General features: G+C 50.3%; 1 protein-coding gene across 1 annotated transcript in view; it reads right to left on the bottom strand.

Annotated features, from left to right (window-relative positions):
• The window catches only part of INPP5D (inositol polyphosphate-5-phosphatase, 145kDa), a 141,387-nt gene that overhangs the window by 76,588 nt on the left and 40,641 nt on the right, over positions 1–24,158 (bottom strand). The window contains 2 exon segments of the mRNA XM_010841232.1: positions 3,134–3,308; positions 5,486–5,636. Coding sequence (XP_010839534.1) covers positions 3,134–3,308; positions 5,486–5,636 — 326 coding nt within the window.

Genomic DNA, 24,158 nt, shown 5'->3' with positions numbered 1-24,158 from the left:
TGGAGCACCAGGGAAGGCCCTCATTTTCTCCTTTAATCCTCAAATCAATGTTATGAGGCAGATATTACTATTATTCCTATTCCACAACCAAGGAAATGGAGTGGGGTGGGGGAGGGGCTTAAGGACGTCGATTTACATGTGTGAAAAAATTCATACAAGCCTTAAATAGCTGTGCTCCAGCCTTGACATGCAATCAAGGTGAGACTAGAGGTTATAGGTTTTTTTTTTCTGTAGGATCCTGAAAAGAATGAAAGGTTGTTGCTCTTAAGATTGAAAAGATGTGGATTAGCCATTTTGACTTATTTAAGTTAGTAACTATTCACATACCAGTCTTCATAATATTTAAGTTTAACCTATACTCATTCTGAGTCTTGATCCAGTTTCTGCCTCAGTCTGGTTTACTAAAAAGGACAAATCTCTCCTGTAGCATTAAGACTTTAACAGTTTTCATGCCTGTTGACTTGTAACTTTGAGATCATCAGAATTTGCTTTAGGAAGTTATGTCTGTTAAAACTCTTGTCAAAAAGTGTTGACATAAAGATGTAGACTCTGTTTATCAGAGAAAGTTGATTTTACTCAGTAGTCGGGCTTCCCTCATAGCCCAGTTGGTAAAGAATCTGCCTGCAGTGCAGGAGACCTGAGTTAGATTCCTGGGTCAGGAAGATCCCCTGGAGAAGGAAATGGCAACCCACTCCAGTATTCTTGCCTGGAGAATCCCATGGACAGAGGAGCCTGGCAGGCTACAGTCCATGGGGTCACAAGAGTCGGACACGACTTAGTGACTAAACCACAAACCAAACCTTGTATTAACTATGATCTAACTGATTAGATCAAATTAGCTTGCACAAAAGACTGTGTAGTTTGTCTTATAATTAAGAATAATCTAAAGGCAGTCCTCTGTGTACAAAAGTATTTATTTCACAAGCAACATAGATTAACTTGCAACCACAAGGCAGAATCTTAGTTTTTCGTGCCCAGAAGAGAACTGAGGGCAGGCACCATGGTCCCTCCTGTGTGTTCCACCTGCACACGCCCATCTCTAAGCAGAAGTTTTAGGCAAGTTCCAAGGCTGTCTGTTAACTGAGAAGTTACACCAAAGAGGGCTTCCTAGCTGGTTCAGTGGTAAAGAATCTGCCTGCAATGCAGGAGACATTAGATTGATTCCTGGGCTGGGAGGATCCCCTGGAGAAGGAAATGGCAACCCACTTCAGTATTTTGGCCTGGGAAATCCCACGGACAGAGGAGCCTGATGGTCTACAGCCCACGTGGACCGTCACAAAAGGGTCACAAAAGAGTCGAACAGGACTTAGCAACTAACAACAACACATCGAAGAGGGCCACCTCCTGGGCTCACTGGCCCTCAGCTGGCCCCTCCGCCCCATCTCAGGAGCCGCGTGGAGGCTTGGCTGAACACTTCGTCCTGCCCCACAGGGCCCTGAGTCCCTTAAGAAGACATGTCCCTAGAGAGGAGGGACTGATAAGGAGATACAGCTAGGAGAACACACGAAGAGTCAGGAGGAGATGGGCAGCAGGGACACCATTGAGCATCTTTGCCTATTTCCTCAGGGACTGCACTGCATTTGGCACCTAAAACCTCCAAGAAATAGAGCCTCAAGGAAACTAAAACAATGGGCTCTGCATGGACTCTTTTAATAAGTATTTGTTATGCAGACACATATATCAGGATGATCGTGATAATGAATCGACATATTTAGAGCATATTTAGCTTCTTGGTAAATAGAGCGAGGAATTCCAGGAGGGTGCAGAGACTACAGCCTGGTAGGCCTGGAGAAGAACTAGAGGATGTGTCAAGGTGGAAATAGCAACCAGGTATCTTAGCAACCAGCGGCTTGTGCGTTCCTTCAGGCCTTCCCTTTGTATTTTGCCAAATCAGATGGCAGGGGAGCAGCCCTGGGTGTCATAAATGAAGCTTTCAAGTTGGAGATGTTGCATGAGCCCTGCCAATAGGATATTATTTGGGGGGACTTTTTCTCATAAGGAAACAAAATAAATGTTTTGAAATGATTAACACGTGGAAATGACTGTGTGCTAATTCACTCACTGAACACAGATCTAGGAGCTCTGACTCGAAGCAGGTGACGTACTGGGTGTTGGGGACACAGTTCCCCTCAGAGAGAGTGCCCTGTGGAAGCCATCCTTTGGGCTGTGCTAAAGTCAGGGCCTCTGATTGGCAAAATAACCAACACCCTTCCCAGGCAATACAGCCACCTCGCATCATCCAGCCTGAGCCTGCCAAGGGGGCAAAGGAGCTGCGGGACCTCACTAACATGGACCAGTCTGGTGCCACCCATGGGGCCAGATCCTGAGAACCCTGGATCAGGGCAAGTAAAACAAGCTGGTAAAAGGACTGCATCTCACACCTTCCACCACACAGGCTTCCCTGGTGGCTCAGATGGTAAAGAATCTGCCTGCAATGCAGGAGGCCTGGATTTGATCCCTGGGTCAGGAAGATCCCCTGGAGGAGGGCATGGCAACCCACTCCAGTACCCTTGCCTGGAGAATCCCATGGACAGAGGAGCCTGGCGGGCTACAGTCCATGGGGTCACAAAGAGTCTGACATGACTGAACACTTTCCACTTTCCATAACACTTTCCACCGCAAAGACAGGAGCAGTACGCTGTGCAGACCTCACAGTTCACACCACCAATGGACGGTTGCTCTGGCCTGTTTCCTGGTGACAAGGATGGTGGCCACCTTTGCACGAGGCCCAGAGCAGGTCCAGGCTGCAGTGCAGGCATCTCCTCTGCTGGAACCATCTGAATCAGGGAGAGGTGTTTGGGATGGGAATAGATGTCATGTGAGTTCATGGGAGGCCCCGGCCAGGGAATCACAGCCTAGGCCCCTGAGTCTGGAGCAGGCCCATGCCATTTGCGGCAGAGAATTGTCCATTATTCCAGAATCAGCTCCTGCCCTGGGGCCTGGTGGACATGGAGCATCTGGGCAAAGCCATTCAGTGCCCATTCGGTCAGAGCCACCCTGAGAACTAGAGACCCACCATTGGGAGGCCAGTGGGCTCCATGACACCCTGTCCTGGGGTGGAAGGGGCACCCCCAGGAGGGAAGCACAGGGAGAGCTGCCTGGGTGTCGTGGGGCCCACCAGGTGGAGACTCACCCACTGGTGTCCATGGTCTGTAGTCTCTGGAACAACGTCTCCGAGAGGCTCGGCCGGCCAACCTCGGCGGCTCGAGGGTTCTCCGTGGAAGCAGGGGCCTCCTTAGCCTCGCATGGCCCCGCAGGTAAAGGGATGATGTTTCTGGGTGGCAACTCGGGTGGAGACACGGCCCCTTCTACCCAAGACAAGAACAGGAGAGCCGTCTGGGCCGAGTGCACCCTCCCTCAGCATCTCCACCCCTCCACGCCCTCTGTTGGTGATCTCCCCGCCCTCCCGTCACGTGGGGTCCAGGCCAGGCGCCCAGCCACAGACCTGCCTATGCCTACTCTGTCCCTTTCCGTCCTTGCTCCCTTGCCAGCTGACTCTGGGGGAGCTGACCAAGGACAGGTCTTGGTGGTCTCTGACCCGGGGCCCAGCACAGAGTGAGTCCCATTGAGATGCTCTGCAAACACCCGCTGGGATAAGGTGGCCGTGCCGGGATGGGCTGCTGGCCTGGGATGGGTGGAATCAGCCACCTCAGCGGCTCAGCAGGACAGCCGGCTGTGGGGCAGAGCAGGGGCCCTGGACCAGCTGACGCTGGGTGCCCATCACAGGAGGAGTGGGGTGGGGAGCAGGCAGGCCCCAGCCACACTCCCACCCAGGCCCCCTTTGCTCTGGACTTTCCAGTCTCCATCCTTCCTTCTCTATCCCTCCAGATGCTCAGAGACAATGGAAGACAGGGAGGGGCTCCCTCCACCCAAGTGACCAGACTTGGCTTGGGAGATGGGACTCCTGCCCACTCACTGGGGAAAACTTCCTTCCTGCACGTAGCAGAGATTAGGGGCAGGGGTGAGTCCTGAGCTCCTGGGGCCCGTGACATCTTGTCCCAGGCTCTCCCCACACAGAATGGCTACCCCACGGGCCTGGCCACAGACCTCCCCCGGGGACTGACACCTTGGACTGGACTGGCGGGGGTGGGGGAGGGAAAGTGGGGTGGGGGTGGGGAGGCTCCACTTCAAGCCAACAGGGCCTTGCTTGGGGAAGGGAAGCCGGCCATAGTGAGATTGTGCTTCTCTTTCCAGTTCTTTCGGGGAGGCCTTTTTCTAGTGTTGGGGTCTTTTTCTAGACCACCATGCCCAGAGGGGAAGAAATGGGGTGGTGTGTGAGAGGAAATGCAGAGGGCATTTCAGCAGGATGGCATCTCAGTGTCAAGGCCCAGCCTGGACTCCTGGGTACCGCTGGGTGACACCACGCAGTCCCGGGCATAGCCCTGGCCCCAGACTCACGGTGGATGTGTCATCTCTGGCTATGTCACAGCCGAGGGCACCTCTTTCTGGGCCGGGGGAGGCGAGAAGGGACATAGCTGCCTCAGCCTGTGAGCTGTCCCCCTCAGCTCCTGCAGACCTGAGCACCTTTGAACACACTCTGGCTGGGCCTCACCTCCAGGAGCAGGTGGCTATTCAGAGGTGGCCCTCTGGTGAGGCCGCCGAGGCATTGTGCAATTGCTCGAGGTGGGTCTCCAGGGAGGTAATGGAAAGCAGGCCCGCAGAGGTGGGGGAAAGGACGCCCCATGGACGGCTGGGAGCAGCCAGACATAGGAGGAGCCAGGCCGGGGACCTCGGCACCTCTGGTCTCGTCTGTCCTTGTGGGGAGACCCCTAGGGGTCTTGTTGGTTCCAGGCCCTGGGACCTGGGACTTAGGGGGAGCCCTGGCTGGTTAAGAGTCTCAGTTATGTATCTCAGGGGTTTCTTTTAGGACCTGAACATTTGAGGGAAGAGAAGGGTAGCTCCCTGGCTGCACTGCCTCTCTCTGTCCGACTCTTGCCTGTGTGTCTGTCCTTCCACTGCTAAAGCAGCAGGACTGACTCTCATATACCTTTCAGGGGCTGTACCTTTGTTTTGTTTTGTTTTAATGACACTCTCATGAAACATCTTTCTCATCCTTCCAGTTTGGTGCAATGATCTCTTCCTCCCTTCTCTTTCCAGCAAAATTCAGCTAATTATTTTGACAATGATTTTAACAACATTGACTGTTTACTGTGTACTAGGCTCTGGGATCTACATTGACTCATTCGATGACACTGAGAGGTAGACAAGATTTTTAGTGTCTCTTTAAGAGAGGTCTGTGGTTTGGAGAGGTTAAGTAATTCATCCGAGGTCACACAGCTAAGAAGATGGGGAGCAGGAAGTTTGACCTAGGTCTGTCTGACCCCAGAGCCTTTGTTCCTAACAGGTCTTTAACCACCGTGTCACTCCCTCTGATAACCAGACCCACCTAATCTACAGGCACTTGAAGTGGGAGAAATACCCCAGAACTTAACCACGGGACTCAGATGGCAGGGACCCAAGGCACTTTCCCTCCGTCCTTTCCTACCTGTCTCCTCTTCTGGCTCATCTCCCGTGTCCTCCTCCTCCAGGGGCACAGGATACTGCAGGTGGGTCACCAAACCCATGTTTTCCTTCTTGTAAAACTCGATGAGCTGGTCCAACTTGGTGAAGAATCTCATGGGGACGCCTTCGGACGCCTGAGGACAAATCCCAAACAAGCACGTTGAACTGACTGGAACACCAGCCAACCACAAAGGCCGCCTGCAGCGGAGACCGACAAGACCGAGGGAGTGACCACAATCCAGAAAAAGTCCTGGGCTCCCGCACAGGGCCTGGCCACCATGCCCACACCCTCACAGCTGTAACCAGCAGCCTCTAACAGCCAGTCTGCAAAAGGCACAAATAGAACGGTTAAAAAAATTTTTTTCTTTCGGTTTAAAAAAACACTTTTCTTCTAGAAAGTATTACATTGCAGAAATAATGCATTTTCTTTATGGAAAAAATCTTAAATATATAATTAAATAAATCATCTGTAGTCCCACAACCCCAAGAGACACATTTTCAATAGTTTAGAATAGTTTTTCTAAACTATTGTATATTTGTGTGTGTGTGTGTGTGTGTTTGGTAGGGGGAGTTATTAACCCTCCTTCCCCAAGAGCATTAATTTTTAAATATGGGGAAAATCTCTTCTAGCAATTGTTTTATTTTTATGTTTTTCATTTTCGACATGATTCTGTATTACCAAAACTCAGAAAATGGTCAAGGCAGCACAAAAATCTTCCCTGATTTGTATCTCTGTTGCTAATGACAGGGCCAAGGGAGGGTAATTCTGGGTTGTTCAAATGCCCTGCGGCCAGGTCTCCTTATCTCTTGCTCAATGGCTCCAGCTGGAAACTCAAGTTCGACTGCTGCCGGTGTCTCCCACCTAGGCCCCGCCTCTGCGGAGCCCCGCCCCCGCGGAGCCCCGCCCCCGCCGAGGCCCCGCCCACACGAAGGTGCCACCTCGGTGACCACCCTCCCCAGGTGATCAGGTAGCAGGGCAGAATGAAAAACTGCAAGCAGAATATTTAGGGTCTCCTGGATTCTGTACCCTACGGCTCCTAACCCAGCATGCCCCAGCGTCCTGCCCATCCTCCCTGTCCAGTTCCCTGATCCACTTCCCCTTGGTGTTCCATCCCAAGGAATTTGCACTCTGTCTCCCTGAGGAAAGGGGAGAGACAGAACAGATTCCACTTCTGTCTCTCCCCTTTCCTCAGGCTCCACATTGGCCTCTCTGTCTCTCTCCACATGTATTTGTGTGTGTAGTACAATGCATACATGTATAAATCTATATGTGAGGGCACATCTGTGTGTGTGAGTATGTGGCTTAAGCTATTGAGTAAATTAGTAAAGAGTTTAACAAAAGGGTGTTTTGATTATTTTCAATAAATTCCCTTGCTTTCAGAAAGCCCCACAATAAAGCAATTTCTTTTGAGCATCATCGAACCAGAGAGATCTCAGCAGCAGCAGCCAGGCTACCTAAAAAGTAACCTAAATAGGTTCAAAACCCAAAATGAGAGGCATAACAAAAGTAATATGACACGACACAGGGTCAATGAACTCAATTCAGTTAGAGCAGTCCTGATAGGTGTCATCCTGTTAAAGACTTTACAGCTAATGGATGACAAGCCATTAGGCATATGGAAAGAGGATGTGAAATATCAAAGAAAGTCAAGGTGAAATGACTCATGTGTGAGTCTGGAAAAGGGTTCTTAGCTGGAGGATGTCTGGGGAATGTGTGTCTGAGACAGCACATGAACTGTGGGAATTAGATGCCCCGATGCTAAGACACATATTATTTTATGTACTGCTAACAGCTAAAGCGTAAAACAAGATACACCATCATTCTGTGGGCACAGCTGACTTCAGAGATGTTTACGTGACAAGCACTTTAGAAATGATGAAATACGCTGGATACTAAGCGTGCAGAAGAACAGTTGTGTGTGTGTGTGTGTGTTAGTTGCTCAGTTTTGTCTGACTCTTTGCGACCCCATGGACTATACCCTGCTAGGCTCCTCTGTCCATGCGATTTTCCAGGCAAGTATACTATGGTGGGTAGCCATTTCCTTCTCCAGGGGATCTTCCCAACCAGAGATCGAACCCCAGTGTCCCACATTGCAAACAGATTCTTTACTGCTTCGGCCACCAGGGGAGCCTGCAGAAGAGCAAAAGACTCTAAAATTCACCTAAACACTATGGATCCAGTGAGTGGGGAGTGCTGTTGGTGAGAGAGAGACACTGGGGCCCTGCTTGTGCTAGGACTGAACACAGAGGCCAGGGAGCCAGGGCCTGGGAACGTGGGCTGCTGGCCACCCAGGTGGTCCAGGTTCCCAGGAAGGTAGAGAAAGAGTCCAATCTCCAGGAAGGCGGAGCTTATGGAGGGTCTCCTTCCTGCATGTGTTGTATTGCAGCTCCCGGGAGGAGAGCAGCAAGGGCAAGCCTCAGGCACCTAAGGGACGGGTCTGCAGGCAGCAGACGACCCCAAAGCACAGACTTGCTGTGCACGCGTGGGTCAGTGGGGAGGGAGCAGGCTGTCTGAGCAGGTGGACACAGACACGGGGACGCAGAAGAAATGGTGAAGGCAGGACGCCAGCGGGGCCACAGGGCTCCCTGGGGGAGATGTCCCTGAGAAAATGTCCTCATAAGTCTCCGTCATTGGCACTGAGACTTGAAGCACTTTGCAGACACTCCTTGAGAGCTGAGGTTCAAAGCACATTCAAGAGGAGCCGGAGGAGAGAAAGGTCAGGGTGCCCAGGGTTGTGGCGGCTCCTGAGCTGACCAGGCTCATTCAGGGGGGTCCGGACATGGGGGTTGGAGGCTCCGTATGCCCAGGAAGGAGTAGCCCAGCCACGGCCTTCTCACGCCTGCGCTGGGCTGAGAAAGGCCCTCCATCGAGGCAGGATGATGGCCAATCAAAGCCGACATTGGGAGTCGGGGCTTCCAAGTGGACAGTGCCTTGACCGTGGGGAATTGGCGCCTGGTCAAGTCCATATGTGCCTGCCTGTGGTGCAGCCCATTGTTGGGGACAGGGTCTGCTTGCTGTCATGTCCCCAGATGGAGCTGCAGGGCCGGACTGTCAGGGCAGGGATGCTTGGCGATTACTGCTTGGACGGACTTGCAGTACCGGGGTCAGGATGGACACTCGGGGGGAGAAAGGGGCATAGACAGCCCTCAGTGGGCCTGGGAGGAGGTATGGAGAAATGGCTGGGGGAGTGGAGGTAGCAGGAGAGCACTTCCTCCCTTTACACTGCTCCCACAAACTGATCCCCCCAAAGTGATGCCTTTTCAACAATTTAATGCAAAACGTCTGTCTGCGAGGTTGTTGAGTATATCGTCAGAGCCAGGCAGGAAACAGATGCCACATTCAGCTGGGGGGCTTGGGAAGAATTTAGTGGACGGGGTGTAGAATACCAATAAGAGGGGGTGCGGCCGTCCACCACCAGTGAAGTGGGGCGTCAGTGTTCACCCTGGACCGACCACGGGGGAGGGTGGACTCGGGACCCACAGACGCTGCCGGCACAGCAGCTGAGGCCTCTGTGAAGCCAACCCCCAGGCCCTACAGGGAGGGAATGGGGGCGGAAGGTCCCCCACCCTCCATCACCCAGCTGTGCATGGCATTTGCCCAACCCACAAGAAACCAGGAGACTCGGAGGGCATCTGGGCTCGAAAGCAGCCAGCAGCCGCACGCAGAGCCCGGGTGACAAGACACCCGGGAAGCGGCGGGAAGGCGGGGCTCCCGTCCTGCGGGCAATGGCAAACCCCACAGCGGGAAGGGGGCCCAGCCAGGCTTCTGGGGCAGGGGCCTCCCTGGGTCCCTAACAGCCGCCAGACTGCCTTCCTCATTCCGCAGCCACTGCCTTCCTGTAGAGATCCCCCAAGTCATTTTGAAACAGAGAAGGAAACCCTGAAGCTCTAGCTAGCAGAGCACTGCAGACGCTGCCCTGTGCGTTTAGAGATGGGGGATTTCTGCTCTATGACAGCCCTTGCTCCACAAACAAATACAAATGCCTTCTCTCTGGAGCAGACTCCTAGCACACAGAGCAGACAGCATGATCTGAAAAAGCCCAGAGCAGCAATTCCTACGGTAAGTTGGCTTTTCATTCACGACGTGTGGGGCAAAGAACAGGCAGCCCTCAGGGATCGACTGAATGGACATGACTTTATGTTCATCACCAGAAGTGATACAGAAGGGAAAAAAAAACACACACACAGTTAGTTCAGATCCTGGGACAAAGCACCTGAGTGATTTCTCACCTCCCCTTTCCAGGTCTATGGAAATTTCCAGGTGATTTCCAGCAAGATCGTTTCAGGATCAGTGGAGAGTGACTCACCAAGCCCAGCCGGGCCTGCTCCCTCTACAAGCTGATGAGTTTTTGGAAGAGAGGGACTCTGCTTGGTTCAGTCTTACGTGGTTGCCCAAGTGCCTTGCAAGGGTAATGACAGGCCCTAGCCCTGTTCGGGGAGATGTGTGCCTTGCCTAAAACCAGCCTCACAGTTGAAAAGCTCTAGCTGGAGACACAGAAATGTGGCTTACTGAGCTGGGCCTGGCCAGGAGAGGTCCCTTCACCCTACGGCTTGGCACATGTGCGTACCCACGCACAATACTTCTGGGGAGGTGCAGAGCATGGGGGATCCCCTCCACCACCCAGGCCACCAGGGTCTTTAAAACAAAGGACAGCGGATGTCCAGACTGTGGGTGGCTCGTGGCTGCGGCCTCTGAGAAAGGCTTTGTCCCCGGAAACAATTCTTGCACTCTGACTTTCAGGCGTGGTCCAGATGGGGGGGGAGCAGGGCAGGGAGGCCGGAGCGCTGGGCAGGCTGAACTTTCCCAGAAGATAATTTTAACCTCACACTGTCTGCTGCCTCTAAGTGGGGAACTGAAAGGAGGCGAGCCCCACCAACCCCTGCCCCACCTCAGGAGGAAGCCAACCAGGGGGTCTGGAAGAGGCTGGCACCTTCATTTTAAAATGAAAAGGCTATACAAGCATTGTGGAAATTTTACAAATAATGGGAAAGTGTTAAGAAGTGGGGTGGGGGAGGGGATTTGCTCATTACCTCACTGCAGCAAAGTGTTTCTTTTAAGTCCAAAGGAAAGTCTCTGTGCTCTGCTGTACTGTCATGTCCAGCTCTTTGCAACTCTACGGACTGTATCCCACCAGGCTGCCCTGTCCATGGGAATCTCCGGGCAAGAATCCTGGAGTGGGTTGCCGTGCCTTCCTGCAGGCGATCTTCCCGAGCCAGCGATCGAACTTGTGTCTCCTAAGTCTCTGGCATTAGGCAGGCAGGTTCTTTACCACTAGCGCCACCTGGGAAGCCCAGGAGAGTCTCTAGAAAGATCTTAAGTGGGGAGACAGCCCCATTTGTCTGCTGTGAGGAGAATGGGAGGGAGGGGTGTGGGTGGCCGGTGTCATGACCATTTGTTTTCCTGGTGAGGATACCCTCGGCCCGAGGAGGCTGGAAGGGTGATGGAGGCCTCAGAGGCGGTAGCTGGGGAGAGCTGGATTCAGCCCAGACCTCGGGGCTGCCAGACTTGGGGCTCCCACCTGTCCAGAGAGGCAACTGCCCTGATGGAGTGGAACGAGGGAAAGTGTGGAATCTGGCTGTCTGGGCCCAGCACCCTCCTCCCACTTCCATCCCCAGCATCTCTCCCTCCACTCAACAATCAGCCCTGCTGGGGCTGGACTCCCGCCCCGCCCTGTCCTGCCCACCTCTCACAGTCTGGAAGCCATCTCCCCCAGCCCTGTCTCTGCCCTGCCCTCTGCCAGCCCCTCAAAGGCTTTCCTTGGTCTTCCTTCTGCCCTCAGGACTGGTCTGAATCTTTAATCGCCTCCTCTTCCCCCAAATCTCCAACTTGGGGAAAGGAGGGAGAGGCAGAGGGACCAGGTCACGGATCTCGTGGTTCTATTGGGGCCTGCAGAGTTTGGGTTTTGTTCTAAGAGCAGAGTAAGTAGGCACTGCCCTACTCCTGCCCCTCCCCACCCCAACATCCCCACTCTGAACTGGGGAAGGGCCGTGGAGGGGGAGGGCGCCAGGGTGGAGATGGACCTGGAGCAGCCTTGTTAACACACCTGGGAGGGGATGGTATCTGACCCGGAATCGACCCCCGAGGTGTCTCCTTAGAAGCCCTTCCTCTTTCCCTGCACGTCCCCTCCTTTCTTGAAGACATGTGTGATCTGTCTGCTTCCTTTCCTTGCTCTTCCTTTGAAGTGGCCAGAGCCCAGGGCTTTGGGGCTAGGGCCAAGGAGGTGGTCAGCCGGCAGGGGATGTAGGTGGAGCAGGCAAGGTCAGGGCCTGGCCGGGGCCTGGGGCAGCCGAGCAGGAGACTGGCAAACGATGACAGATAAGGAGAGATGGGAGCTGGGCTCCTTGTTGCTGGAGAAGGGAGTGGGGATAGGCTGAACTCTGTAGTATCGGGCTGGAAGGGGAAGCACCAGTGTGAGCGCAGGTTAATATTTTTTACGAATGCAAGTAAATACTGATGCAGGTGTGTGAGTGTGTATGCTTGTCCACACACATTTCCTAGCTCTGTCTTCCACGAGGATCCAAAGGCAATAACTTCCCAGTTGCAACAAGCCTACCTAAATACTGCAGTGCTAAGTCTAGTGCTAAGTCACTTCAGTCGTGTCCGACTCTTTGGGACCCCATGGATTGTAGTCCACCAGGCTCCTCGTCCATGGGATTTTCAGGGCAAGAATACTGGAGCGGGTTGCCATCTCCTTCTCCAGAGGATGTTCCCAACCCAGCGATGGAACCTGCAGGTTCTTTACCACTAGCGCCGCCTGGGAAGCCCAGGTGTAAGCACTGTAAGTCCCCTGCATATGAATGAGTTGCATTCTGAGAACAGGTTCATAAATCCAATTTGTCTGTAAGTCCAATAAAGTTAGCCTAGGTACCCGACTGACACAATTGGCCATATAGTACTGTACTGTAATAAGTTTATACTTCTTTCCACACAAATAATATATAACAAACAAGAAAACAGTTTTAATCTTACAGTACGACACCTTGAAAAGCACAGTAGTACAGTACAGCAGCTGGTGTACAGGGGCTGGCATCAAGCAAACAGGCAAGAAGAGTCACTCACTGGAGGAGGGAGAGCAGGTACAGCTGAAGGATTACCGGCAATAGGAGATGGAGGGCAAGCTGCAATGTCACTCATGCCTGAGGCTGATGGAATGCACGTTCGCCTCCTTGAAAGCTCACAACTTGAAGGTCTGTATGTAGGGGACTTACTGTACTACCCTCCACTAAGAGAAACCAGCTCCTTGGATGGCTGAACTTAGGGTCGGAACAGGAAAGGTATAAGGTGAGCCTGGAACATCTTTTATCCCAGAAAGTAAACGTTCAAAAAATGATGCAGATTTGTCAAAAGGATTCAGGAGTCAGGAGACGACAGATAGGATGGTTGAAAGGACCATCTGGCACAATCTGAGCATCAAAATGCATACTAAAAATAGTGATCATTTATTGAATAAAATAGGAGTTCATGAGTCTATACAGATGTAAACAAATGAGCCAGGAAAGCTCTTTTCACAGTAGAATGCCAACTAGTAACTGTCACGGGGATGATGGGAACAGTCACCGTTTGGCAACCATCATAGTAATAATGGATTCGGGAAAGAATCAACAGATGCCAGAGATGCCAAGCCTACTGGGTGAGACTTTGAGGAGGAGCGGGCTCTCTAGATTGTCCCAACATGTCTTCTCACAAAAGAGTGCATCCTTTAAAAGGGGAAGATAGCACCTTTTCAAAGAGGAAACTTGGCTAACCCCACGTTAACCAAGCGGCAAAGTTAACTTCCCCAGTCATGGGACAAAGTGACACGGTGCTCTCCTGGGCCAGTACACGGAGGACACAGCAGTGCTTCTGTGGTACCTACCAAAATGCAGCCCCTGGACCCAGTTGCATGGAGACACCTAAAAACCCCACACTGAGGGGTAGGCTACAGAATTACCAGCCCATTCTGTGCAAAAATGCCAAGTTTCATCAAACTAGTCAATCCTAAAGGAAATCGACCCTGAACTGATGATGAAGCTGAAGCTCCAATACTTTCGCACCTGATGCGAAGAGCCAATTCACTGGCAAAGACCCTGATGCTGGGAAAGATTGAGGGCAAAAGGAGAACGGGGCAGCAGAAGATGAGATGGTTGGATGGCATCATCGACTCAATGGACATGAGTTTGAGGAAACTCTGGGAGATGGTGAAGGACAGGGAAGCCTGGCATGCTGCAGTTCATGGGGTCACAAAGAGTCAGACATGACTGAGCAACTAAATAAGAAAGTGAAAGTGTTAGTCACTCAGTCATGGCCAACTCTTTGTGACTCCATGGACTGTAGCTTGCCTGCCAGGCTCCTCCGTCCATAGAATTCTCTGGGCAAGGGTACTGGAGTGGGTTGCCATTCCGTTCTCCGGGGATCTTCCCAACCCAGGGATGGAACCAGGGTCTCCTGCATTGCAGGCAGATTCTTGACCGTCTGAGTCACCAGGGAAGCCCCTAACGACAAGGGATGCTATATTTACAAGCAACAAAGGATCCTGGATTAAACTTTGGGCCAGAGGGGCAGATATAAATAAATAAACACATATTTGTTTACATATATAAATATTTGTTTATATGTGAGTATATATATCTTATATTTTAAAAATATGTAAAGTGAAAGTCACTTGGTTGTGTCAGACTCTTTGTGATTCCATGGTCTGTATACCTATACATGGACTGTATAGGTATACAGTCCATGGAATTCTTTAGACCAGAATACTGGAGTGGGTAGCTGTTCCCTTCTCCAGAGGGTCTTCCCAACTCAGGAATCAAACAGTGGTCGCCTGTATTGCAGGCAGATTCTTTACCAGCTGAGCCACTAGGGAAGCCAAGAATACTGGAGTGGATAGCCTATCCCTTTTCCCATGGATCTTCCCGATCCAGGAATCAAACCAGGGTCTCCTCTGTTGCAGGTGAATTCTTTCCCAGCTGAGCTACTAGGGAAGCCCTTAAATATGTATATGTAAAACATATAAACAAATATTTATTTTTAATATAAATATTAAGTAATATCTATATATTGCTGTAAAGGACATTATTAAGACAACTGGAGAAATTTGAATGGGATCTGAAGAGTCTATGTTAATTTCCTGATTCTGATGGTTGAACAATGGTTATGTAAGAGAGAGTACATATTTAGGAAAAACACATTGAAATATTTAAGAGTGATGGGTCATTGTCAGCAACTGACTCTCCAATAATTAAAAAGATAATAATAGCATGAGAGCAAGAGAATGAGAAATTATTATGCTAAAATGTTGACTGGGGAAAGTGAATGAAGGGCATACAAGGAATTTTTGCACTATTCTTGAAATTTCTATAAATCTGATGTTATTTTCAAAATAAAAAGTGAAGAAGGTAATCAGGGTGGAAAAGATCTATATCCTAATCAGGATAGTGGTTCTATAGAAACAGTCTTTTGAACTATACATTGTAATAAAACGTTTTTAAAAAATTAGAGTGTGAACCTAACTCATTTAATTAACGTTCACACAAGAACAGACACACACCCAGAGGCGGAGGGGTTTAAAAGATTTTGTCCAACTCCTGTCAGAATAACCAGGAGATTTTTCACAAAATTAGAATAGATAATTCCAAACTGTATACAGAACTGCAGAAGAGCCAGAATTGCTGAAGCAATCCTGAGGAAAAAGAACAAAACTAGAGGTGTAACCATCCCAGACTTCAGACTATACTGCAAAGCTACAGTGATCAAAACAGAGTGGTACTGGCACAAAACAGACACAGATCAACAGAGCAGAACAGTGGCCCACACACAGGGACCCAGGAGTAAACCCACGTGTCTATTGTCAATTGATCTGTTACAAAAGGGCAAGAATATACATAGAGGAAAGAGTCTCTTCAATAAGCGTGTGCATGCTAAGCCACTTCAGTCACGTCCAACTCTGCAACTCAGGCTCCTCTGTCCACAGGACTCTCCAGGCAAGAATCCTGGAGTGGGTTGCCATTCCCTTCTCCAGGGAATCGTCCCGACTGAAGGCTCAAGCCCACAGTGTCTTACATCACCTCCTCTGGCAGGTGGTTTCTTTGCCACTGGTGCCACCGGGGAAGCCCTTCGACAAATAGCGGTGGGAAACCTGGACAGACAGTCTTGGACTAGAACGCTCCCTCACGCTTTATACAAAGATAAACTCAAAAGGGTTTCAAGACCTAAATGTAAGACATAAAACCATAAAACTAAACAGAGCATAGGTCTTTGACATAAATTGTATCAATATGTTCTTGGATCAGTCTCCTAAGGCAAAAGAAATATAAACAAAAATAAACAAATGGAACCTAATTAAACTTAAAATCTTTGCACACAAAAAAGGAATCCATCAGCAATGTGGATCAATAAAACCTATAGAATGGAAGAAAATATTTGCAAATTATGCGACCAAAAACAGGTTAATATTTAATGTACAAATAGCCCATACAGTTCAATAAAAAATACAATAAAAAATAGGCAGAAGATTTGAATAGACATTTTTCCAAAGAAGACATACAGATGGCTAACAAGCACATGAAAAGATGCTCAACATCACTATTAGAGAAATATAAATGAAAATCACAGTGAGGAATCACCTCACACTTCTCAGAATGCCTATCCTCAAAAAGTCTACAAATAACAAGTGTTGATGAGGTTGTGCAAGAGCAAGAGCAAAGAATCCTTGTACATTGTTGGTGGGAATATAAATTGATGTGGCCACTTATGGAAAGCAATACGGAGGTTCGTTTAAAAGCTAAAAATATAACCAGACTATGATCCAGCAATTTCACTCCTGGGTTTATACCTAGGAAAAATGAAAACACTAATTCGAAATGATACCTGCACCCCCTATGTTCATATCAGCACGATTTACAATAGCCGAGACATGGACGCCACCCAAATGCCCATCAACAGACGACTGGATTAAAAAGATCTATCCCCATAGAATGGAGTATCAGTCATAAAAAAGAATGAAATGATGCCATCGCAAGCCACATGGATAGACCTCGAGAATATTATGCTTAGTGAAATAAGTCAGAGAAAGATGAATACTATATGATATCACTTTTCAGTGAAACCTAAAAAATAATACAAATGAACGAATACACAAAACAGACTCACAGATATAGTTATCATACTTGTTATCAAACGGGAGAAGCAAGAGATGAAGGACAAATTAGTAGTATGAGATTGAGAGATACAAACTACTACATATAAAATAGATAAGCAACAAGGATGTACTATATAGCACAGGGAATTATACCCTATAATGATACATACTGTGCAAAAACGCTGAATCACTCTGCTCGAGTCCTGAAATTAGCACAGTATGGTAAATCAACTATACTTCATTTTGTTAAAAATGTATCTTGTCTAAAAATGTCTATTTATTTTAATTACAAGAAAGCTTTTCCTGTCTATATAATTCTGGAAGTCTGTGTACAAAAACTATATCCTGGAAATGTCTTGGATGCTCAGATCATCGTAATAATCCTGGTATGTGAAGAATGAAAGACAGTCACTGAACCGCTTAGCATAAGTGGATGGAGGTGAGATAGCAGCTGGCCCTAGTGGTAATGGTAACCCGCCTGCTAATGCAGGTAGACGAAGAGATGTGGGGGGTTGATCCTTGGGTCGGGAAGACCCCCTGGAGTAGGAAATGGCAATCCGCTCCAGTATTCTTGCCTGAAGAATCCCATGGACAGAGGAACCTGGCGCGCAGTCCATGGGGTTGCAAAGAGTCAGACGTGACTGAAGTGACTCAGCACGCATGCGCAATGGGTGTGCACACTTTCAATTGACCCGGGAGAGGGGTGCGGCACTCAGTCACATACACTCTTCAGGCTGGAGCTGAAATCCATTGATGAGCAGGGCAGGTTTTGATTTGTGACCAGGAGTCGGGGATGGGGGGTGGGGTGCGGGGAGCCTGATGGGACAGGAAGGCAGGGGGCTGGGGTAGGTATTGACATAGCTTCTTTCTCTCCTAGGCCCCACGGGCTTGGTTTAGCTTCTAGGAAAAATAAGAGCAAGGTGGAGACTGAAGTCAGGTTTTAGGGGAGCAGAACCTGACAGACTGGAAGATGGACCTTGGCACTTAGCACAGAGCCCCAGGCAGGGAGGGACAAGGACACTGGTGTTCTTCAGTTGCACAGGGCAGCATGAAACTTCTTCGCATGTCTAGCCTGCCACAGCCCTGCACGAGCAGGAGACAGGAAGGATGCTCTGTGTGGAGCCGCCACTGGACAGTCAGAACGTGGCAGCACTAGTCACGGGACAACTTGAAGAGGCCACCTTCTGGCAGCTTGTCTCAGAAAAGGCCCGGTGGTGTGGGTTCTTGTGCCTGAACGCTGTGAGTGGTACCTGGAGGACGGAGGAGGTGAGCGGAGAAGGGGAGTTCTCCAGGTCTGGGCCCAGGTCCCGGGGAGGGGGATCCTCCTTTCCGTGGGTCTTGTTTTGAAACTGGACAATCCTGGGTATCAATCCCTCAGGAAAAAGATGGTTGTGGTGACAAGGACACAGTTCCCTGCTGTATGTCCTGGGTCAGGGGCAGGGGAGGGAGCCCCCTCAGGGGTCTCCTGGAGCCTCTCTGGCCCTTCGCAGGTGAGGGTCCCACTTCCCAAAAGGGAGAAGCTGTAACGGGCCAAGGCACATTAGCTGTGTTATCTAATCCCCAGCCTCTCTAGTATCGCATGTGGAAGCCACTGCCCCGTCCTACAGATGAGAAAACTGAGTCTTGGAGAGGTGGAGCCGCTTGCCTGGTGGTCAGAGACATGGTCAGAAGGGCAGTCAGTGCTGAGGGGACATTTCGAGATGAGGAAGGGGATGGGAGGTGGTGGGTGGGGGGACCTTCTAGCTAGACATGAGGGTGGGGGCCAGACATGGGGCCTCACCAGCTCGGGGTGCAACCAGGTGGCTGGAGATCCTCCCGCAGGCTCCAGCCTCCAGCAGCTCAGCGGGCGGCTGGTGGTGAGAAAGCTGGCATGTGGGCGAAGCTCTTATCCAGGATGGCAGCAGGCCCCTTCCACACGGTGGCAGGTGGTATCAGGAGGGCAGTGGCTGACACTCGCTATCTGTGGGCACAGTCCCATCTCCACTACCTGCCCCTTGGGCAGGGTCCTAAAGCCACTTGTCTGGGGGTTTGAAGAGGGTAAGAACCAACACCAGTCTTGTTCTGAGCCTTCTCCGGTCAGAAGGGAGGGATGTGGCAACTCTGGGAGGAGGCATGAAGCTTAAAGGAAGAAACGGAGAAACTGGGTGTCAGGTCAGTCCAGCCCCACCCACCAGCGGCAACCAGAGGGACATCACAGCTCCAAGTTCACACGGGGAGCCCCCCGGGCCCCTTTCTGCCCAGATCCAGAGGTCCCGGCACTGGTGGGGGTGGGCTGCGTCTCGTGCCCAGCCAGCAGGCTGGGGTCTCCCATCTACCTTGTTCCAGCCAGCCCCCGTTGCCTGAGGCTGGATTCTTCAGCTTTGCTTTTGCCTCGTTTTTGGGCAGACTTCCCAGAACCGCTTGGCATGGGCTCCTCTCGCCCGCCAGTCTCCACGCTCACTTCTACATCTACATCCTTGCCTGAGTTCAGGGCTGACACCCCCATTTCTCAACCCACACCCCCTCCTTGGGCCTGCAGCCCCCCACCACTTCCTTCCTGCAGCCATTCCTCCCCAGGCTGCTCCTGACCAGCCACATACCCAACAGAGCCAGTGACTGGCAGGCCTGCCTCCTGCAGCCTCCCACTGGCGGAGCCCCAGGTGCCAGGTCAGCTCCTAGTCGTGGGTGTCCTGTAGGCTCGTTTAGTTTTTTGTCCGTGAGTGAGATCCCACTGGAATGTTGTGATCATAATAAAGCCCCAAATCTCTGCCTTTCACTTTCTGATATTTGAGCCCTGGGAGTAAGTCGTGCACTCTCCTTGTAGACTGAGCGGCTGATCAAGTGCTTTGAACCGCTCACATCAAAGGAGCTGCAGGCAGGGGAACTGGGACGCTTACATCTCTGGCGGGTACTGAAATGACAGCTCTCAGATGCTTCGTCTGAGATTGGTGTCATCATAGTCGGAGTAAGAGGGCAGAGGACGACAGCGCTACCTGCTACCACGCAGTCTGTGTACTTCAACAGTGGAACCCTTACCTGGGGGCCCTCAGTGAAGACCCTGGGAGAGGATGGATCCTTTGTCAGGAGAGGCACAGCTGACAGCTTAGAAATCGAATCACACCCAGCATCACAGAGAGGTTGTCAGCTAACCATGGAAAAGGTCTCTCTGCTTTCTCTAAGCATTCACATGAACAGATGCCGGGAGGATGAAGAAGGAGTGCCCTGCTGTAGAATTTTGCAGCCACAGCCTCCCCCATGGTACCTAGGGTGCTGTCACTGCACTAGAGCAAGAAGAACTTACATCCTTGCCCCATCGATGTCGGGCTTGGCCGTGCCGCTTGCTTTGATCAATGCATTGTAGGCCAAAGTGTCTGTTCCCAGCTCAGAGCTTAATGGACATCGTGGGTCTCTGCTTGCCACTCCTGGGCCTCTGTGATCTGATGGGATGAGGTACCCCAGTAAGCCTCCAGCCCCGAAGCATGGGCCGAGAATAAAGATGTGAAGAGCAGGAGCAGGCCCAGATCTAACTGGAAACCTGGAGTCCAGCTGAGTTCAGGAGAGCCCAGCCTAGCTCAACCAACAACCCCAAGAGAGGAAAGTAAATGTTTGTTGCTGTAAACTACTGAGATTTTTTTTGAGTGTTTGTTACACAGCAAATGCTGACAAATACAAGTTCGAAGAGGAGAATGAATTTTTCCTGAAATGCTACCTCCTCTGATTGAACATTCATGACATAATTTCTCCATTTACCCATGAGAAAGCTGAAGCTCTAAGAGGTTAGGTAACATGTTCAATGTCACACAGCTTGTATGATCCCCAGGACCTGCCACAAGGAACACACCCACATTCTCTGCATACCTGCTCTCCTGAGGCCACTGTCCTGCTATCTCATCCTTCCTGTAGACCTCCAGGCCTCTCGGGGCCCTGTCACCTTTCTGATGAGTCTGAGCCCCACTGTGGCACCAGAGATCCTGTCCCCACTCCCTACACATCTGTAGGCCCTGCCTCTCAAAGCCACTCTCTGGGATCAGCTTGTCAGCCCACCTTCTGCACCTGGGCAGGGCTGGAGTAGACCAGAGCTGGTGGCTCGTCAGGCCAGCAGGCAGACCACCCACCTGTGCTAACCTCTTACCATATGCCCCACCCAGGGCTAGGCCAGGGGCATTCGACAGGGATCGACACAGACCCAGGCCCTGCCCACAGCCTGGCAGAGAAGCAAGATGTGAGACAATAAACAGTGAACAATGACAAGCTGCAGAGGCTGAAAGAAGTCGCGCCTGGGGAAGGTACTGCAAGTGGACTAAGCCTGGTGTCTTTAGAGAGACAACACTCACGCTGAAGCGCAGAGGTTGCACAGTGATTGCCCAGGTCACGAGACCAGGAGAGGGAATGCTGACAAGTGCAAGTCTGAAGGGAAGGGGGAAGGAGGCATCACGGCAGGTAGAGTTCCTGAGCAGCACGTGCACAGTGCTGGGATCGATATAAATGTGTGGTTTCTCGTCACACTCAGGTCCTTATATGGAATGTGGTAGGTGTCTTACCCAATCCCCAGATCCCTTTACCGTCTATGCCCCCAGCCCCATCTCTCCTGGGCGCTCTGTGCTTTGCTGCTCAAGGCTTGAACCTGCAACCTTAAATGATTCTGCTTGCACACTGAAGCCACCTCATTCATGGGAGATCCTGGAGAAGCTGGACAGTCTGATTCTCTGTGCCTGAACCAGCTAACTCATGCCTGGATGCAGCCCAGCTCTTCACCTTGATGCAGAACAAACCCGGAGGTGTAATTCTGACTCCAGAGCTCCCTGTAGGGTCAGGCTGGCTCTGAGACTTCACCTGAAATTGTACCTTTGCTTGGCTTCTCTTCTTCACCCATCCTGTGTCCCCCATTCCCTCACTGGATCCTCCGGGGACCCTCTCTTTAATCTTCACTGATAGGGGTCTGATTCTGAAAGAACTTGACTTCTGACGGTCAACTCCCCAAATCAGTCCTTTGACTTGTCTGTCTTAAAACCTCCATCAACAGCTTGATCCAAGGATTTACCCTCAACTCAAGCCCCTCACCAACAGCAAAGAATTTGGACCCTCACTTGATGGAAGACTTGATCAGACTTAAAGTCCTTAGCTTCCTCTTCCTCCCCCAAATGTGACTGCCCATGAAGACCACCACCCTCTGCTCCCTACTTCTCTTCCTGCTGGGCTCAGCAGACTCTCAGCTCATATCCTACTTCACTCTGCACAGACCAGTTGAAAACCTAACTCTGTGATGGGGCCTCTGATCCTGTGAGTCCCTAAGTTGCCAAGAGGGAATATAGGGTGTCAAGTGAGACTGGATATGCTCAGAAACTCAGCACTGAGGTGACAAAACGAATCATGTATTTATTTCCACATTGAGAATAAATGAACAAAGAGATAAATATTGTTTTGAGAAGCCAATCAAACTTCCTTAAGTTTCTGTCAGTCTTACCATTTTACAGATGAAGAAACTGAGGCTCAGAAAGGCCAGATGACTTGTAAGTAGCATCACCAGGACCCCAATGCAGGTCTCAGGGCCCTTACTCTCAGCTCGGTGCCCCTGGACTCTGAAAGGCTGTTGTCCTCCAGTGTCTCAGCCTGCAGTGTTCTGAAACCTTTGGTATGAGGAAGCCTACTTTGAACTCCACCCAAAGGACCTTATTTACTAATGGATATTACATAATTAAAAGCCTCTCTCCCTTCCTTCCTCCCTCAACATCTTGCATTGTATAAAGAATTCCAGGAGCGTAGACCAGTGCAGCCATTCTGGAGAGCAATCAGATACAACTTCAACAAATTAAATACGTGAATATCCCATGACCCTTGGGCCTATTCTCCAGGGCTTACCTCGGGCCACCTATATGGATGGTCATCACAGGTTTCTTTGTGGTGGAGAGACCTTGGGGGAACTGAGTGCCCATCATGGGGAGAGAGGATGGGTAGAGTGTGGCCAAGGTGTACAAGGTGGGTGTTATGCAGCACCTAGAAGCAGACTGGATGTGTATGCAGCAACATGCAAGGGTCCTTTGGTGGAGAAAGTAGAAAAGAGAATGAGGCTGTGGGCATCACTCAGCACGTTGAAAATGCACGCATGCCAAACAGCAGTATTTTGTAAGAACCTATTCAGATACAAAGACACCCACTCAGCGGTTGCCTGTTAAAGGGAGGGTTATGCAAGCGCACGGTGGGGCTAGCAGGGATTAAAACAGTCTGTGAAGATTCGGCTTTATAGTGAGACGGCGCTGCGGCTTTGATCACGTAATCTGATTGCAAAAGTTGGGTGCTTTGTTGTGGCCTTTCTGATTTGACCTGAACTAATTACCAAAATCTTCTGGGTCTCAGTTTCCTCCTTGGCCAAATGGGAAGAGAAAAGTGGGCAAGCGGAAGTAATATTCAGTTAGAAAGCAGTGTGGCCCCAAAGAAAAGACACAAAATCTGAAGCCCAACGTGTGAGTGAAGCAGGCAGGGTGTGAGGCATTAGGGTGAGGCGGGGACCACGGCACACTGGAGAAATGTCTGCTGAAAGGGACCAGCTTCTGCTGAGCTCCAGTTATGTTCCCAAGAGTTGCCAAAATTTCAAAACATTCAAGGAAAGATAAAAATAGAGATTCTTAGAAATCTCGTATTTTTAATTCTTGCAGCTAATCTTTTAAAAACAGACCACAATAGTCGCAAATTCAGACCTTAGCTCCAACATTCAGTAGCTGTAAGGTCTGGAGAATGGCATTCAGCTATCTAGGGCTGAGCCAGTTTTCTGGTTCATGAATGAGGATTCTCAGATCTACTCAGCCAGGTATTAAAATGGGCTTGTATAATAAGTCCAGAACATGGCTCCACTATCATCAAGGGAGTATCTGCTCTGTGTTGAATATGCTAATTAATACAGTATCAAATCCTGCTTTTTGGATGAGTAAGCTGAATCTCAGAGGAATGAAAAATTAACAAGAGTCAGGTAGAAAAAAATATCTTCTCCAAATGTGATGAAAAGGAATGGGTAAAACTGAATTGAAATAATGTATAAATGAGGGTCTGGGGATTCAAGGGCTCTACGTAAAGTGGAAGTGATTATTAATCTGTCTGAGCCCTAACAAGTTATAGGAGTCTCTAATTAAGACATCTATGGTTCCAGGGGAACTTCCCCAATGGCTCTGTGGGTGAAGAATTCGCCTGCAAGGCAGAAGACACAGGAAAGGTGGGTTTGATCCCTGGGTTGGGAAGATCCCCTGGAGGAGGAAATGGCAACCCACTCCAATATTCTTGCCTGGAGAATCCCATGGACAGAGGAGCCTGATGGGCTACAGTCCAAATGGTCGCAAAGAGTCAGACACAATTAAGAGACTGAGCATGCCGCTTGGTCGCAGGGATTTCCCTTGTGGTCCAGTGGTTAAGACTGTTCTCCCCATGCAGGGGGCCCGAGTTCTAGCCTTGGTCAGGGAACTAGATCCTGCACGCCACAGCTGAAAATCCTGATGCCCCAACTAAAGATCCTGCATGTTGCAACTAAGACTTGGTGTAGTTAAAAAAAAAAAAAAGAACAAGAAGAAGAAG

The sequence above is a fragment of the Bison bison genome, unplaced genomic scaffold (assembly GCF_000754665.1).
Source record: "Bison bison bison isolate TAMUID 2011002044 unplaced genomic scaffold, Bison_UMD1.0 scf7180017864158, whole genome shotgun sequence".
NCBI lineage: Eukaryota > Metazoa > Chordata > Mammalia > Artiodactyla > Bovidae > Bison > Bison bison.
This window is presented reverse-complemented; position numbering and strand designations above follow the sequence as displayed.